General features: G+C 30.4%; 1 protein-coding gene across 1 annotated transcript; it reads right to left on the reverse strand.

The window, feature by feature from the left end:
• Positions 1-1,322: 1,322 nt before the first annotated feature.
• Positions 1,323-11,860, reverse strand: LOTGIDRAFT_104732 (hypothetical protein; the record flags this gene model as incomplete). The annotated part of the gene is made up of 9 exons (XM_009057137.1): positions 1,323-1,470; positions 1,637-1,737; positions 1,997-2,230; positions 2,718-2,826; positions 4,450-4,624; positions 4,796-4,908; positions 5,297-5,408; positions 5,874-5,988; positions 11,777-11,860. Coding segments are annotated over 9 exons (1,191 nt in total), but the record flags the coding sequence as incomplete, so codon positions are not given.
• Positions 11,861-16,345: the final 4,485 nt, after the last annotated feature.

Raw genomic sequence — 16,345 nt, forward strand, 5'->3', positions numbered from 1 at the left:
ATAAGAGTTTTACCATGATTGAACATTTGAACATATCAAGGGGGGTAACTCTACTTACCAGCAGATCCGTATGAAGGCGGTAAATCTTCATCACCATCCTCTACTGAACCTAGACCAGATTGTAGAGCACCATGATTACCTACAGATCAAACCATAGTCAAGAACAACAAGTCAATATTAGTGCTTGTGCTTTAGTAGTAGATTTCATGTGCTTTGTTCCAAATATTGGAATACAGTGGAGCCGCATTTATCCGGTTGCCGATAATCCGGAAACCCTGATATCCACACGCTTTTTACTGGGAACGGAATATTTACTACATAAAAGTTACCGTTAATCCGATGCTCCGGTTTCCGGTTCTGCACAGCTGTGATTGGGAACCAATTATCAAATTCTATAGTAAATAGTATTCATCATCAGTTCTTCTAACTAGATTTCGGATTAGCCGTATTTTTGATGTTGCGTGATTGGTGTTTAATAAATCCTCATTATGAGATTAAGCAATTAATTTAATCATCACATGTAAACTATATTTTGTTCAATCATACCTGAATAACATTTATCGTTCAGTTATACTTCAATGTCATCTTTAGTTCAGTCATACCTGAATTTTATTATTGATGCGGAACGCATCAAATGAGAGCCCTACGAAGTTACGGCACGGAAATTTGTGTTTATATATCAGCGAAACTGGCTTCTTGATTAGTACTATTCATGATGCCTTGTTGATCGGTGTTTAATATATCGTTATTTGAAAATATGTGGTTAATTTAATGATCACGTGTATGCTATCTTTCGTACAGTAATACTTGAATTTAATTTTTCGTTCAGTCATACCTGAATTCCATCATGGCTACGGAACACATCAAAAATTATTGCTACGATGATACGGCACGGTAATTTATGTTTATAAATTAGTGAATTCTAATCTTAAGGAATGATATTGTTATTATCATGCTATGATAGTGAAATAAAATGAAAAATCATAAATAATCAGGGTTCTTCATGACGTATTGGCCCTATAAAGTATACACATGTCTATCACGTTGCGTACGTGACATTTGATAGGTGTCCTTATAGGAAGGGATATATCTCTAGTTATGGAATGGCATGTTTCAACTATCCGGATTTTCGTTAATCCGCACAATTTTATCGGGAACGGGAATGTGCGGATAAACAAGGCTCCACTGTATCTTTATTTCTAAAGTTGGTGTTCTGAATGTTAAATTTCAAACAACTGTTGTATAAATGATATTTCTCACAAAAAATTCATACCTTACTTCAAACGTGTAACAATAAGCTTATCTCAGTTCAAACATAATAACTAACCTTGAGAAATCTCCCTTTGTAATAATTGTTTCAATGTTGGCATGCCTGGATTAGTCATAATAGGGAACCCACACATCTGCTCTATAGCTGACCATCTTTGTACTCTTTCTTGCATGTCATTCTTTACTTCCGCTAAGGAAGATCTGAAAATTAAGTAATGGACATGATATATTTATTCGTTGGGCACTCTATGCTTGATTCTTAAATTGCTTTTTTTTTTTTTAACTTTTCTATAAGTCTGTTAATTTTGTACATCCAAAACCTTTTAGTTTCAACTATGTGCTATGTAGAAACACAGTGAATACAAACCTGGCATTTAGAATTCTCTGATCTATATCATCTAAAGATGTACTGTGAGCCATCCGTAACGATCCTAAAAATGCTCTGTTTCTCTTCTTCATTCTATCACACTAAAATCATAACATATTCATAACATAAATAAGACAAAATTTCATTTCCTAATTTTATACAACAAATTTGGCACACACCCATTATAAGCCTTTAAAGGATATATCATAACTTTCAGAAGTTCAAAGGTTAAATTATTGATATGAAGACTTTTAAATAAATATAACAACAATTGTAAATTCTTTTAAATTGAGGAACCTGGCCACAGGATGATAACAATCATAGGATCTTATTAGAAATAGAGGCTAGATCTTGACTTACTAATTCTTTGGTAGCTTTAAGCTGTTGCTCAGCAGCATGACGTTTGGCATTAAAATGGAACTGTTCTACTTCATGTGTATATTGTAACCAACACTGTAACTGTGATGGTGCTGACCATTTATTCTGATTTTCTAATTCTTTCTCTGCTCGTCGTAACGATGCTCTGATCTGTTCTAATTCTGCTTCTGCTAACTTATACCTTTCTATTTCTTCCTCTGTTTCATCTTCAGGATCCTAGAACAAATGTATCAAACATTATCTAAGGCTTGTTTCAATCACCCATTAAGATGAAAAAGAAAATTTAATGTTGGTATTTTTTTACCAGCATTAACTTCTGGTAATACATTAAAAATGAGCATAGAATTGCACCACTCACTTTTCATCCTTATTCAAACAATATAAAAATATTTTTGATCATCATCTTAATCAATATGGAATACCATTACCTTAATTTAAACCCACAAGTCAAAATTAATCATTTTGTGATCAAAACCTGTACTCCCATGAATGAGAACAACTTGTACCTGATATGTTTAACATTTTTGTGCAGGGGTGAAAAATTATCTGATAACCTCACAATCCTACACACCAAAAGTACTAAAGTTGTCAAACATAGTAGCTCTTATAGTGAGCACAAGTCAAGTGTATGTGAGCACAATATATAAAACTCTTCCTCTCACCCCTTCCAATCTAAACATTGATTAATAGAAATACCACAAACCTTGAGTCTACCTGTATGCATTGACAGTGTATTGTAATGCATTGCTGATAATCCATCATTTCCATCAGAATGATTTATACTGAAATAATCAACACAATAACATAAATTTCTATAAAAACAGTTTATAAATTCTCTTCTTGTAAATATTCTTTCCTTTCATCATTTTACTACTATAGGTATTTTTTTCTTCATCATTTTACTACTATAGGTATTTTTTCTTCATCATTTTACCACTATAGGTATTTTTTCTTCATCATTTTACCACTATAGGTATTTTTTCTTCATCATTTTACTACTATAGGTATTTTTTATACATCATTTTACTACTATAGGTATTTTTTCTTCATCATTTTACCACTATAGGTATTTTTTCTTCATCATTTTACTACTATAGGTATTTTTTCTTCATCATTTTACTACTATAGGTATTTTTTATACATCATTTTACCACTATAGGTATTTTTTCTTCATCATTTTACCACTATAGGTATTTTTTCCTCATCATTTTACCACTATAGGTATTTTTTCTTCATCATTTTACCACTATAGGTATTTTTTCTTCATCATTTTACCACTATAGGTATTTTTTCCTCATCATTTTACCAATATAGGTATTTTTTCTTCATCATTTTACCACTATAGGTATTTTTTCTTCATCATTTTACTACTATAGGAATTTTTTATACGTCATTTTACCACTATAGGTATTTTTTCTTCATCATTTTACTACTATAGGTATTTTTTCTTCATCATTTTACCAATATAGGTATTTTTTCTTCATCATTTTACCACTATAGGTATTTTTTATACATCATTTTACTACTATAGGTATTTTTTCTTCATCATTTTACTACTATAGGTATTTTTTCTTCATCATTTTACCAATATAGGTATTTTTTCTTCATCATTTTACTACTATAGGAATTTTTTATACGTCATTTTACCACTATAGGTATTTTTTCTTCATCATTTTACTACTATAGGTATTTTTTCTTCATCATTTTACCAATATAGGTATTTTTTCTTCATCATTTTACCACTATAGGTATTTTTTCTTCATCATTTTACTACTATATGTATTTTTTCTATGTAAATATCATTTCCTTTCATCATTTCACTACTATAGGTATTTTTTATACATCATTTCATTACTATAGGTATTTTTTATACATCATTTTACCACTATAGGTATTTTTTATACATCATTTCACTACTATAGGTATTTTTTATACATCATTTTACTACAATACGTATTTTTTATACATCATTTACTATAGGTATTTTTTCTATGTAAATATCATTTCCTTTCATCATTTCACTACTATAGGTATTTTTTCTATGTTATTATCATTTCCTTTCATCATTTCACTACTATAGGTATTTTTTCTATGTTATTATCATTTCCTTTCATCATTTCACTACTATAGGTATTTTTTCTATGTAAATATCATTTCCTTTCATCATTTACCACTCCATGTACAATCATTTCAATATAGGTATATTTTAAAAGTAACTATCACTCTATATCATGTCATATAATTACTATGCTTATTTAGCATTTATATTAATAACCAAATGACACTGAGTTAATTAAAGTACTTCATGCGTAACAATTACAATTCATGATCTTTGCGTATTTTACTATGTCTTTTTATCATTCTGATCTTTCCTGAGAACTTGTAGGCATTTACATTTATTCTACTGGTGTTTGAAATTGAAAAACAAAACTCACTTTTCTTGCAATTCCTTGAGTGAATCCTCAGCCCTCTGCAATGATTCCAAGTCTTTCATTAATTTCTGTACTTGTTTCTGTGAGTCTCTGTTATGTAAATAGGCATACCAGAAACCTCCTACAGCTGCCACTAACAATGTTAATAATGCTATATCTTTTATATAATTGTGCACTTCTACAAAAACAAAACACATGGTTATTAAATTTATTCAATTTGATGAGAAGCCAATCTTTACCTATACTCTTTACTCTTCCATTTCTAATTCAACACATATACAAAGTATTAAACTATTTTGAAGTTGAAATGATGTAAACCAATTACAGCAAAGAAAAAAAATTGACTTACTTTTAGGGACTCCAAATAAAACAAGGTCCATGGCTTTAAGAAATAATTTCTGTTTATGTACAGGATTATTTATACCTATTACAGATAGATAGGGGGATTTATTACATGCTAACCTGAAATGAGATATCCAAATTATTGTTAAATTCTGTTTACATATCACAGATTGAAATACATGACAAAATGATAAAGACACTGTTGAAAATTTATGATTATTATTCATACAATCTAATACTGTTCTGTGTTTGAGAAATTAAATGGAAACCAAGAATTAATACATGAATAATGATACTAACTAAACGAAAGTAAGGTATAGCCCACAAATTCACCAGCTTCGTAAAGGTAATTATCATTTTAGAAAAACACACATTTTGAAAATCCCTCCTAAAAAACTGGGACTAGTTTTTCTGACTCATGTCAATATCTATCAGAGGCTGTAATAGTGGCAGATGTTTCAGACTTCAGAGGTCAACAAAAGTTAACATATAAGAAATAAATACTTACCTGGGTAGAGCTTGACCATCTATATGGTTAGAAATAAATATATCTTTATATTGAGGTAAATCAACATGTTCATCTAACCATTGAACTACATCTTCTTCTGTCCAATTATATACTATAATATACCATCAAAATATACAAAAGATCCAAACATATTCATATTCAAATTCTGTTATGCATTTCTAAAACGTCTGGTCCTTTTGATTAAACCATTTTCATTGAGAGATATGACTTATTCTTACAAAGCACATTATGAAAGAGTAACATCCTCCCAACTAACAATAAAATAAACCCACCAAAAGACAAAAGCTGATTTATCCTACAACAGAACTGTTCCAAGGTTCATGACAAGGATTCATAAAAATGATATGAACAAGTTAATAACTATGCAAATTACTTTGCAAGGAATTTAAGGAAAATATGTGTTTATTGATAGTTGTGTGATACACAAAATCATTCACTAGTGCTTATGCGATGTGAAATTAATGACATTTGTTGCCAGAATAAATATTTTCATCGCCAAGGCCCGGGTAATACTAAATCTGGCAACTCATTTCATTAATTTCATAAGTTGCTCTACCTTCTGATCCTCTCCAGATCCTCCACAGATCCTCAACAGTGACCAATTTATCATTACTATGGAATTGTTTTGATTTCTCCTGACCATCTTTCATCTGTAACTCATCTTGAAGAAACTGAAATGGAAACCCAGTAATGTTTTATAACATACATTCACATTATTAGGGGTCTTACAAGCTCACTTTCATTTCCCATGGAGGCTGCTGAAGAGTTTGCTTAACCAAGGAACAAGATCACAATTTTAACATCAGAGAATTGTTATGCACGCAATTTGTCATATTCAATAGAATTTTGGACAATATGTGCAATTCTTTAGAAGAATTTTGAAGAGTGTATGAGAAGAAATCATACTGAAAATTATATCATGGAACTTTTAAGTATTTCAAATAAACCGTGCATAAAAATTCATGATGTAATTTGATTATAAAACAGGTATATCAACATGCTTGCATGTAGCCATTTTCTTCTCTTTTGTTTTGTAAATATGACATGAACAGAATAGTATATGTTCTTTATTAATTAGAAATATAATTTCTATCAGCTTATAAATTATTGAATGTTTATATATCTCTTTCAAAATAATGATATCAAAATACAAACCGCGATCCTATAAATCCTATTGATCATAAACATACAAACAGCAGAATATAGTTTCTTCATGGGATATTTCCTCATGTTTCTATCAAAACTGATATTTTCCTCATAGGATATTCAAAACCTTGTATCATCAATAATGTCTGTAAATATTGTCATATAATGCAATATATTCTCTTTGATCATTCCACTTTTATGTACATTGCTTAGGTCAATAATGGAATCAATCAGGATGTGTCTCTTATCTAATCCCCCATAGTTCATATGTTCTTCAATATTCACAGCAGTTGTTCAATTATTACCCAACTAACTCTCACACAGTTAATTACCAGTATTCATCTTTTACAATACAGATCCTTTACACTTTTCAAGTAACTTTTCAAACAATTGTGAATTTCTTATTCAAAATTAACCAAGAACACAATTATTAAGTTTAAATTATATAAAGTTAAAACTGCCTATTTCTGATTTTTCAATGAAAATGTTTTGTCAATAAATCCACATCAATTATCCCAAATTTTTTAACATATAACATTACATCAATTGTAGCATGAAAATATTTCAGCACACAGTAAAAAAAATATTGACACGTATAAATTCATTTACTAATTAAAATGGTCATTAGATTAGTTATCTCCCTATAACTGAACATCTGTTACTAATGTTAGTGAGATAACAACATAATAGTGGGCAAAATAATTCATGTATATTAAAATGACAAAGTTGTCATTTTACCAATGGAACTCAAAGATACCTTTACATCTTTCCAGAATGCAGGGTTGCCTGCTACCGGTATTTAACAAAAACCTGTCAGTCATACGAGCAGAATCTTAGTAAGTCATTATGCTTTGACAGAAACAATATTCAGGTTTCCAATTGGCACAAGTTGAGGATCTGAAATGTCTAACATCCATCAATAAATCTAGAGCTTGAAATCCGCCTTCAGTTCCAGGGAAGCTGGCATGATAAAACTGCCCATAGAAAGTACAGATATAGGCACCTTCTCACGGGGGAGAAAGTGGTGCGGCCCTACAGGTTACTGCGTTAAATTTCCTCAGTTGACTAACTTAACACACATGCGTTTTTGGCATTTACAGATGGAGGCACCCAATGAAACAGAACAGAAGTGACAGAAGCAATCCTGGAGGATAAATTTGATGAATTGTAGCAAGATTACCCTGCCCCTACAATATCTGATTGCCTGAATAGTAAAACAACAAGAAAACTGGATTCCCTCCTCTTACTCATCGTTCGAACAGCAATTTGACTGTTCCTGTGATATGTCTTACTTAAGACTAGTTCTGAGTGAAAGGCGAATCATGTACATGCGGGTTAGTTGGGTGAGAAAATACACTTAGTGCATGCCAAATTCTTTTGTGTCCAGGGGACCTAATAGGAACATAATGTTATGCATACATGTTTTTTCTTGTGATTTCCCTATCATCTAAACAGATAAAGTTATTCAGCTAGAAAATGAATGTAATGTCAAATATCTATGCTTTTTGGTAGAATGCACCTGTGAAAATATAACTTAATGTATAAAATGTTTATTCATTCTTCTATTGCCATTGATCTATTTCAATTGACATAAAATAAACATCTGTTGTACAATTCATGATGCATACTATTTCTATGGAAGCAGTGGTAACAAACCATAAACTAGATTTCATGATACAATAGAATAATCATAAAATCAAGAATTTTAATGCCAAAAAAACTTCATAGAAACGTTCATAATTCCCATGACACATACACACAGTATGGAAAAAAGAGAAGTATACAATAAGAACTTGATAACAATCTTTTTCACATTTTAATTTCAAACATTTATCACTAAATTTATTCATTTACTATAAGCCAAGTACTTGCTGGTGGAGAAGACTTTTCAGTCAAAAAGGCCATGGTTTGCCACTTTTGGGGGTTGATTTGGGTCTTGAATATCTTTAAATAATCTTCAGACGTACCAGAACTACATATAAACTGTGTAATCTCTTCAAATATACCCCAAACAAGAAATTTCTATTACTGTTTAGCTAAACAGATCAAATCTAGTTTCTGTTCATGGCTCCCAATCCAACCATTATTTCAATTTAAGCCCCATTACATAACTTATATTCAGGTTTTAGTATGGCAAAGAATGCTATTTCTTCTTTTATGAATCAGGCACACAACAGAAGCAGTCTTATATATCTGGTAGTGGATTATGCGTAGATGTACCTACACCCAATTCTTCATCTTTGTTACATAAAAATGTCAACCTAACATCATAAAAATATTCTTTCAACACCACACTATCATATATTAAAATTTCCTCATCCCTCATTGGTTTTGATATCAATAATTGGTCAATATTATAAAACATTAAATATAGTGAACCACAGCCATATACGCCCTTCACGGCATGCGGATAGTAAAAACAAAACATCCATTTTAAGTTTCATTAAAATCGGTTGAAAACTAAGAGAGTAATAGCATATTCAAGATTTTGGGGCAAGGAAAATAACTCTGCTTCTAACTGTCGAAAATAGCTCAAATTCGAACTTGATCTTCGATTTATGAATATGTATACACATACCGAATTTCATTTGATTCCATTAAAAAATCTAGTTTTTAGAGCGTTTACAAGCAGATGGACAGATGGACAGGGTTGCCGACAATATACGTCCACATAGAGAGATGTATAAAAAGTCAATTTTGAGATAAGTAGACAAGGGTTAAAACAAACACCTAGTAAACAAATATGAAACAACATGTGCCCGCACAATTAGCATTCCATCTCTTGAGGGTTTTCTTCACATTGTAATAACCTTGTAGAGGTTGCAGATTTATTATATGTGATGACCCTTTATGTCACAAATTGACCAACATCACATCTATTCTTGCACATTCAATACTCTTTTATACCTTTTTGAATCAGTAAAGCCCAACGCAGACGAGGAACATTTTAAGCGAACAATTGTAAAAATTTTGTTTCGATCATTTTTTTACCTGTCTGCGGATTACAGAAACACGAACAAAAATGTTTGTGAGAATTGTTCGTGAAATCAAACATGTTTGATTTTTTTATAATTGTTCGCCGTCTGCGTTAACGACCAACATTAGCGTCGAACATTTATCGACGAAAGACCAAAATTTACAAGGTTGCCGAACACACCCTGCTCTTTACGACGTTGAATCCGGGTACGGACCCAAATGCTCCTATTTCGCCGTCTATGTTGGCGTCTCTTTTAAAATTAATAATATAGCACACGCAATTTTACATTTTCTTCTGGACGTTACCATTTTGAGGTCATGTGATTTTCCGTGGCACTGGCGTATTGTTCGAGCTAAATGTTCGTCGTCTGCGGAATTATGTTTGTCGTCTGCAGATGACGGAAAACAAATATATTTGTTTGATGTTTTTGTTCGTAGACAGAAATGTTCCTTGTCTGCGTTGGGCTTAAAGGTTCGATAAACTATTAAATGTAACTAAGTTAGTAAATTCAATCAAATTTGAAATAACACAAGCACCTGTTACATTAAATAATTATCATCCTCCTGGATAAAAACAAAAAAATATTGCAGTCATAAGCTTGTTTCAGATTTTCTCATTTCAACAAATGGCTGACAGGTTGAAAGTTCGGCCAGATTAACATGCTTTCTTGCAAAATAGTTTGTGGTAGTTTCCTGTCATTTTCCTGCTTGTTTAATGTTTTCGTCGGTCGTTTCCTGATTGTTTCTAGTTTTATTAAGTACGATTGTTTGATGTATATTGAACTTGTTGTAGTTGACATGGTTATCAAACTAACTTATCACTCCGATTTTTTAATTGCTGAAGACCCCCCCTTTTTTTAAGTTATCATTAAAGCTAGACTGATTGATAAAACCCAGAGAAACCTAACAAAATATAGATATAAAATGATATGCAATAATTGGTGTTTTACTTCCTTTTTAAACCGAAAAAATAGAGCTGTATTTCAGTCTAACTGACGTTAAGTTAAAAATATAGCTTACTCAGCCTAGTTAGAGTTAAAAAAAAAAACACCTCATTAAATCCTTCACTAATGAATTCTTTCACCTGTTTCCATCCAATTCACATTATAAATTCACTTAGAGATTAATGTAGACTAATTATTAGAATAGACCCAGCCAAAGTCAGATAATGACAATAACGACCAAGAATGATTTTAAGGGATATAGTCTTCTAAATATCCTCAAGTTCGCAGTTGATGGGAACAGTTGTGGTTTTCAGAATGAGTTTGTAAGAAGCATTATTAACAGTCTAATAAACTTCATGTCATAAAGCATAACATTGTCTAAATATATGCTTTTAAAGCTAGGCAACAGTACTTTAAGTTCTTTCATACAAAATGGAACTAGTAAAGTGTTATTTTATAGAATGTCATAAAGTAATTTTTGTCTCATCTCGTGCTACTGAAATTTGTTTCAGATATACAATCGTCATCAGGATAACTAGTTTTAGAAATCAGAGTAATGCTTTACCATCTATAGAAATCAGTATGAACAGACATTGAATTCATAAGGTTGGATTTAATGTGAACTAACTGAAGTATCATCATTTGAATTTGATCTGTATTTTCCAGACTTTATTATCAGAAAGAGTTCTTGTAATCTAGATTTACCTTAATTGTACACAAACCAGATAGGTTATATTAGTAAAAGTTAAAAATAAGATGATAATATGCCTTTAATATCTTGGTATGATAATGATTTTTATATTAGATGGTAATGTTTTATTAACACATTTAAACTGAACTCATTCAGGAAGGTCAGGGAAAAATTATCAAGGACAACCTTTTACCACTTCGCTTTTTTTTCTTTTGTATCTTTCCACATTATACTCTGACATCTGTGATTCCTTTGATTCCAAAAATATTAGAATTTGGCTATAATGATATTTGCGATAGTGACATCAATATCTGACTAAAATTTAGAAAAATACAAAAGCGATCAAAACAACCTATTTGTTTTTCGTTCAATCAGAAAGTCACGTAGAGGAAGCAAATAGGGATTGGTAGTCATATTATAGTCATTCAATCTGGTCTTTTTTTTCTTATTTTTATAATTTTCCAATGACAAGAAATTTTATATTGAAATGTTTCAGACAGCAGTAACTCAGATCTATCAGTTAGTAAAATGAATAATTTTTAGACTACCATACTGAATTTCTTTCAGTTATTTATCATTTTGAAAACTCAGCAATCTTTTCTCATCTTAATTGGGTATACAATTATCAATCTTTAGAGGTCTGTAAGGTATGGAATGGAAAGCATGATTTGGAAGTTCTTTGAACAATTATTAGACACCTACCTCACCACTCTCTTGTAAATCAACATAACCATTGGTATCATCATCTATTAATCTGTGTAAGGCAATAATGGCTTCGTATCCTACTTTATCTTTCTGACATTGATCATCTTCTTCTTCAGCTTTACAATCTAAACATAGACAACAATGTTATATTACCAGGACTTATCTACAAAATGCCTGCTGGGGGACAAAAAATGAGAGGTTTCTCTCTGAGAGGGTCAGGGTCTGCTAGAGCCCTGGAACGTAACAGATTTCAGATGGCCCAAGATGAATTTTGAGCATTTGGAGGATTTAATTTTCAATTCAAATAAGACCTTTCACAGGCAATGGCTCAATTTCCCTCCTCCTAAATATGCCTCTGATTGTGATGTCACAAATCATGACTGCATGGGGGAGTTTAAATAAAGGCATGAAAGTAGCGAGGGACCTAAACTTCCATAGAATGTTTTTGTTATAGGAGGCTGGAAATCTAATTCCAATTTGAAAAGAGTCACAGATTGCTGAAATCAGACATTGAAGAATATATTATCTCTTTATTAGTCTTTCAAAACATTCATGCAAACCCTGTGATCTATAATCATGAATGTATTATTAGATCAAGAATATAAAGTATAACCACCATATATAATTCAAATTTACTATTAAAAAATGTATAAGCATTAGTAAATAAACTATCAATAAATAATATATAGCTAAATGATTTCTTTGGCTTTGGAATCACCCTAGAGGCATTAGCCAATGAACAGAAAAGAAGAAAAAACCATCTTGGTATTGATGATAATTACAGTGTTATTAGAGATAATTTCTGGTTAAATCGATTGAAATATCAATAACTACAATAACATGTGATATGATCCCTGAACTATTATATTCTTATCTAAAACTTGACCCTCTCTTACACTTGACCATATTTGACCTGATATTTAAAGAGTTTAAATGTACACTTTCCTTCAAAAAAGCACCTGAATATTGTTAGTGTTTCTGATAAAAATCTAAATGACCTAAAGGTCTATGTGTCATTTAAAGGTATTTGTTCACACTGTAATTTCCTAAAATATCTAAATAACAAGATTGAGGTACTTAAAGGTTAAAACCAACATGACAGGTTATTTTTTCCAATTGAGTAGATTTTAGAAAAGACATTCTGTTTAAATTTGCATTTTTTAAATGAACAGATATGGCGTTAATAATTTTAATAGTATAAAAGATAAATTGATAAAAAAAAAAAATGACTACATTTTACTGGTCTAGTAAAGACAGTCATTATAATGCTGTGTGTAAAATGGATCTTTGCTGGATGTCCAAATAGAGCTTACACCAGTCTTCTTTATGCCAGCTCTCTATCTTGATAATTGATATAAAAACAAACTTCACTGGAACAATCTTATCCTAAGCAGATATTGATCCTTGGACCTCCTTGTTAGACAATTGATATCTCACAAAATCACAATCACAGTTTGAGGACCTTGCTTTTCTCAAAAAAATTTAGTTAAGAGTTTTTTCACTACATTATTTTAGGGTACTTCAAGGATGGTTCTTGTGATGTTTGAGAAGCACAAATTAACAGATACATAGGCCAGAATTCCTTTAAGATTTACAAAGTGTAAATAAAAAACTGCATTTTTATAATATGATAGGAATATGATATTGTTCGCATAATATGAAACATGTAACCAGACCATTGATCAATATGATCTTTTTATTGTGACAAGGAAAATGTCAGAGGTCAAACAGATTACTATTGAGGAAAAATGAAATAAATTGAATTTGAAAGGAGAAAAGGATATAGTTAAATTCTGCATTTCTTATTCAATATTTCTTTTCAAAAATCACAAAAATCAGAATCCAGCCACAATATGATCTGTTAGCAATAATTGATCATATTTAATGGTATGTTAGAGCATAATTACATTTAGGATCGATGATTTTTTCAATATTTTCAGAATATTTATCTTGTCAGTCTGTCACCAAACAACTAATGGCTCATTTCTGTTTTATTGTTTAATATATATTTAATTTTACCACTTATTCAGGTATACATAAGTGACTGTTTCATCCTCACAAAGTCAAGCTATCATGAATACCGTCTCATATCTTGACATCATTCAGAGCTCGTAATACTTTGACGTTGTGAAGATGGTTTTATAGAGTATATTACAACCTTGGGTCAGATTTAATCTTTGTCAATTTCAACATGCATGTCTACAGGACATAGAAATACTATCATAAACATGGCGGGATCATAAAAACAAATTAATTTGATATCATGTATCACTTTTTTCATCAGTTATGTATAGGTGTAATGTAACACCTTTATATTGACCATGGAATTAACAACACTTTTACCATTAACAAATGAAATATAACTTATAAGTCAAGGCAATATATAGAGGATCTTACACAGCAACAAATTTCATATATTTCATATTAGATAAACACATGTAAAAGATTCTATTTATCACACAACTATCATTAAACGCATATGTTCCATAACACTTTTTCTATTTAGGGCATTCCATTTTGATCTTCACCTTTTACCACTCTACTAAATGTCCTTGCTAGTAACAAATAATATCTAGATAAACAGGTTCATGTGATAACTAAATTGAAACTTTTAATCTATGTTATGTTATCTGGAACAATTTCATGCCCTTTAACTGCAATTTTAACTAAGCCGTCAACTTCGCAGAATGCTATTTTGTTCTGTTTACATGGTGCATAGTTATTAACCTGTACTACAAGTTCACATGAACCTGTGTTATGAACCTGGGAACAGTACTGTTGGGTGATAAAAGTGAATAAAATATCGAAACAAAAATATAGGGAGAATACATAATTGTCATTTGAAGTGAAATATCCTGAATCAATGTACTGTAGAATGGTCTAGTGCATTCAACAAAAATATTGATAATACAAAATTTCAAATTCATTTTGGATTCATAATATTTATGAGCTCTATCAATTCAAACTTACTTATGAGTTTTTGACCTATCAACAAATATTAACCACCAAAATATCTTTAAATGGGGGGTAAGAGTTAGGCGTCGTTTACAATCCAAAATTAGATAAAACAGAACAGATGAAATAATAAAAGTTAATCATTCTGAGAACAGTAGACAATTGATGATTGTGGTTTCTGAACGGAACAAATTAAATTTGGTAGTGTAAACAATGCAGATTTTTGTGCAAGCATTTTTACATCTTGATCTTTTCCAGAAGTTAATCTAATTCACTGAAACAAATGTTATAACATATAATAACTGTTATTCATTCAAAAAATAAAATATTACAGACTTATCCATACATGTTTGTGAGTATGCTATTAATTTGAATAACTGAGCTCAGAAATTTAAATTGATAAGTTTTGATATTTTTCCCCAAGATCCAATTAATATCACGATACATATATTCTAACTAATAATAACACGCTTAATGCAGATATAAATGATTTGAAAATAAATACACTTTACTTTTGTATATTTCAGATGATCTCCTACTTTTACCAATTGTGTTCTATTTTACACCAAGTCCTACTCAATATTATTAATTACATATCTGCGAAATAGTCAATAGTAAATTTTGAAATCTGAAGATATTATTGTTTCTTAGAAATATCAGCTATCAATAAATTTGCATCTTATGAAGCAATCTAAAAATAGAGTTTTAACTATTGAGAAAATAATCAATAAAAGCCAAAATATGAATTTTGAATTTCCTTATTCCTGAGTTTCGCATAAGAATCAGTTAATTGTATAAATTTAAGTGAAGGTTTGGGGAAATTTTTAAAACTAGAAACTAGACTTAACATACATGCCAAAAGAATTTATAATCAAAAATTTGGACTAAGGCTACTATAAACCTACTAGAATGATAATTAAATAAAGCAAGCTGTCAAATATAAAAGAGTGCAACTCTCACAAGACAAATAAAACATCTTTTTTTAGAATTTTATCTTTTCTCAAGAGAAATCATTCTTGTCTTCTTTCTTTTCCATATCCATCTTGTCCATATTGTTATAATCTATCTAGTAATGACAGCTAACTCTACCACCTACTAACTGACTTCACAGAATAGGCAATTTTTCACATATGATATAGAAAATAATTAACAGATTGCCATGATAATATTTCTGATGCTTTTAATTTTCTCAAATATATTGCAAAAATTATTATGCATATTGAATACAGCATAAGATGTTATAAATTTTATAAAAACAAAACCCCAAAATAATATAGATTTTAGTTTGATGCATTAGTAATGATATTCGTAACGACATAATATGCAAATTAGTCACACATTGACAATCAAAAACAAATTCAAATCTAAACAAAAATCTAGTATTGTTTGGCAAATTGTTTAAACAAGCATTTTATACTCAAAATATAAATTATATAAATAACAAAAAACTGGCTTGGATCAAGTAGTGTTTTCACATAATTTCACATTGAAGTTTACTTCATACAGATATACTTTTTGAAAGACCTCTTTATAATACTTAAATAGCAAATTAAATTTCATGATGCTCATCAAAACGTGCATAGTTAAAGAACAGACTGTCATAAGCCTTGA

The sequence above is a fragment of the Lottia gigantea genome (genome assembly GCF_000327385.1).
Source record: "Lottia gigantea unplaced genomic scaffold LOTGIsca_3, whole genome shotgun sequence".
In the NCBI taxonomy this organism is placed as follows: Eukaryota; Metazoa; Mollusca; class Gastropoda; family Lottiidae; genus Lottia; species Lottia gigantea.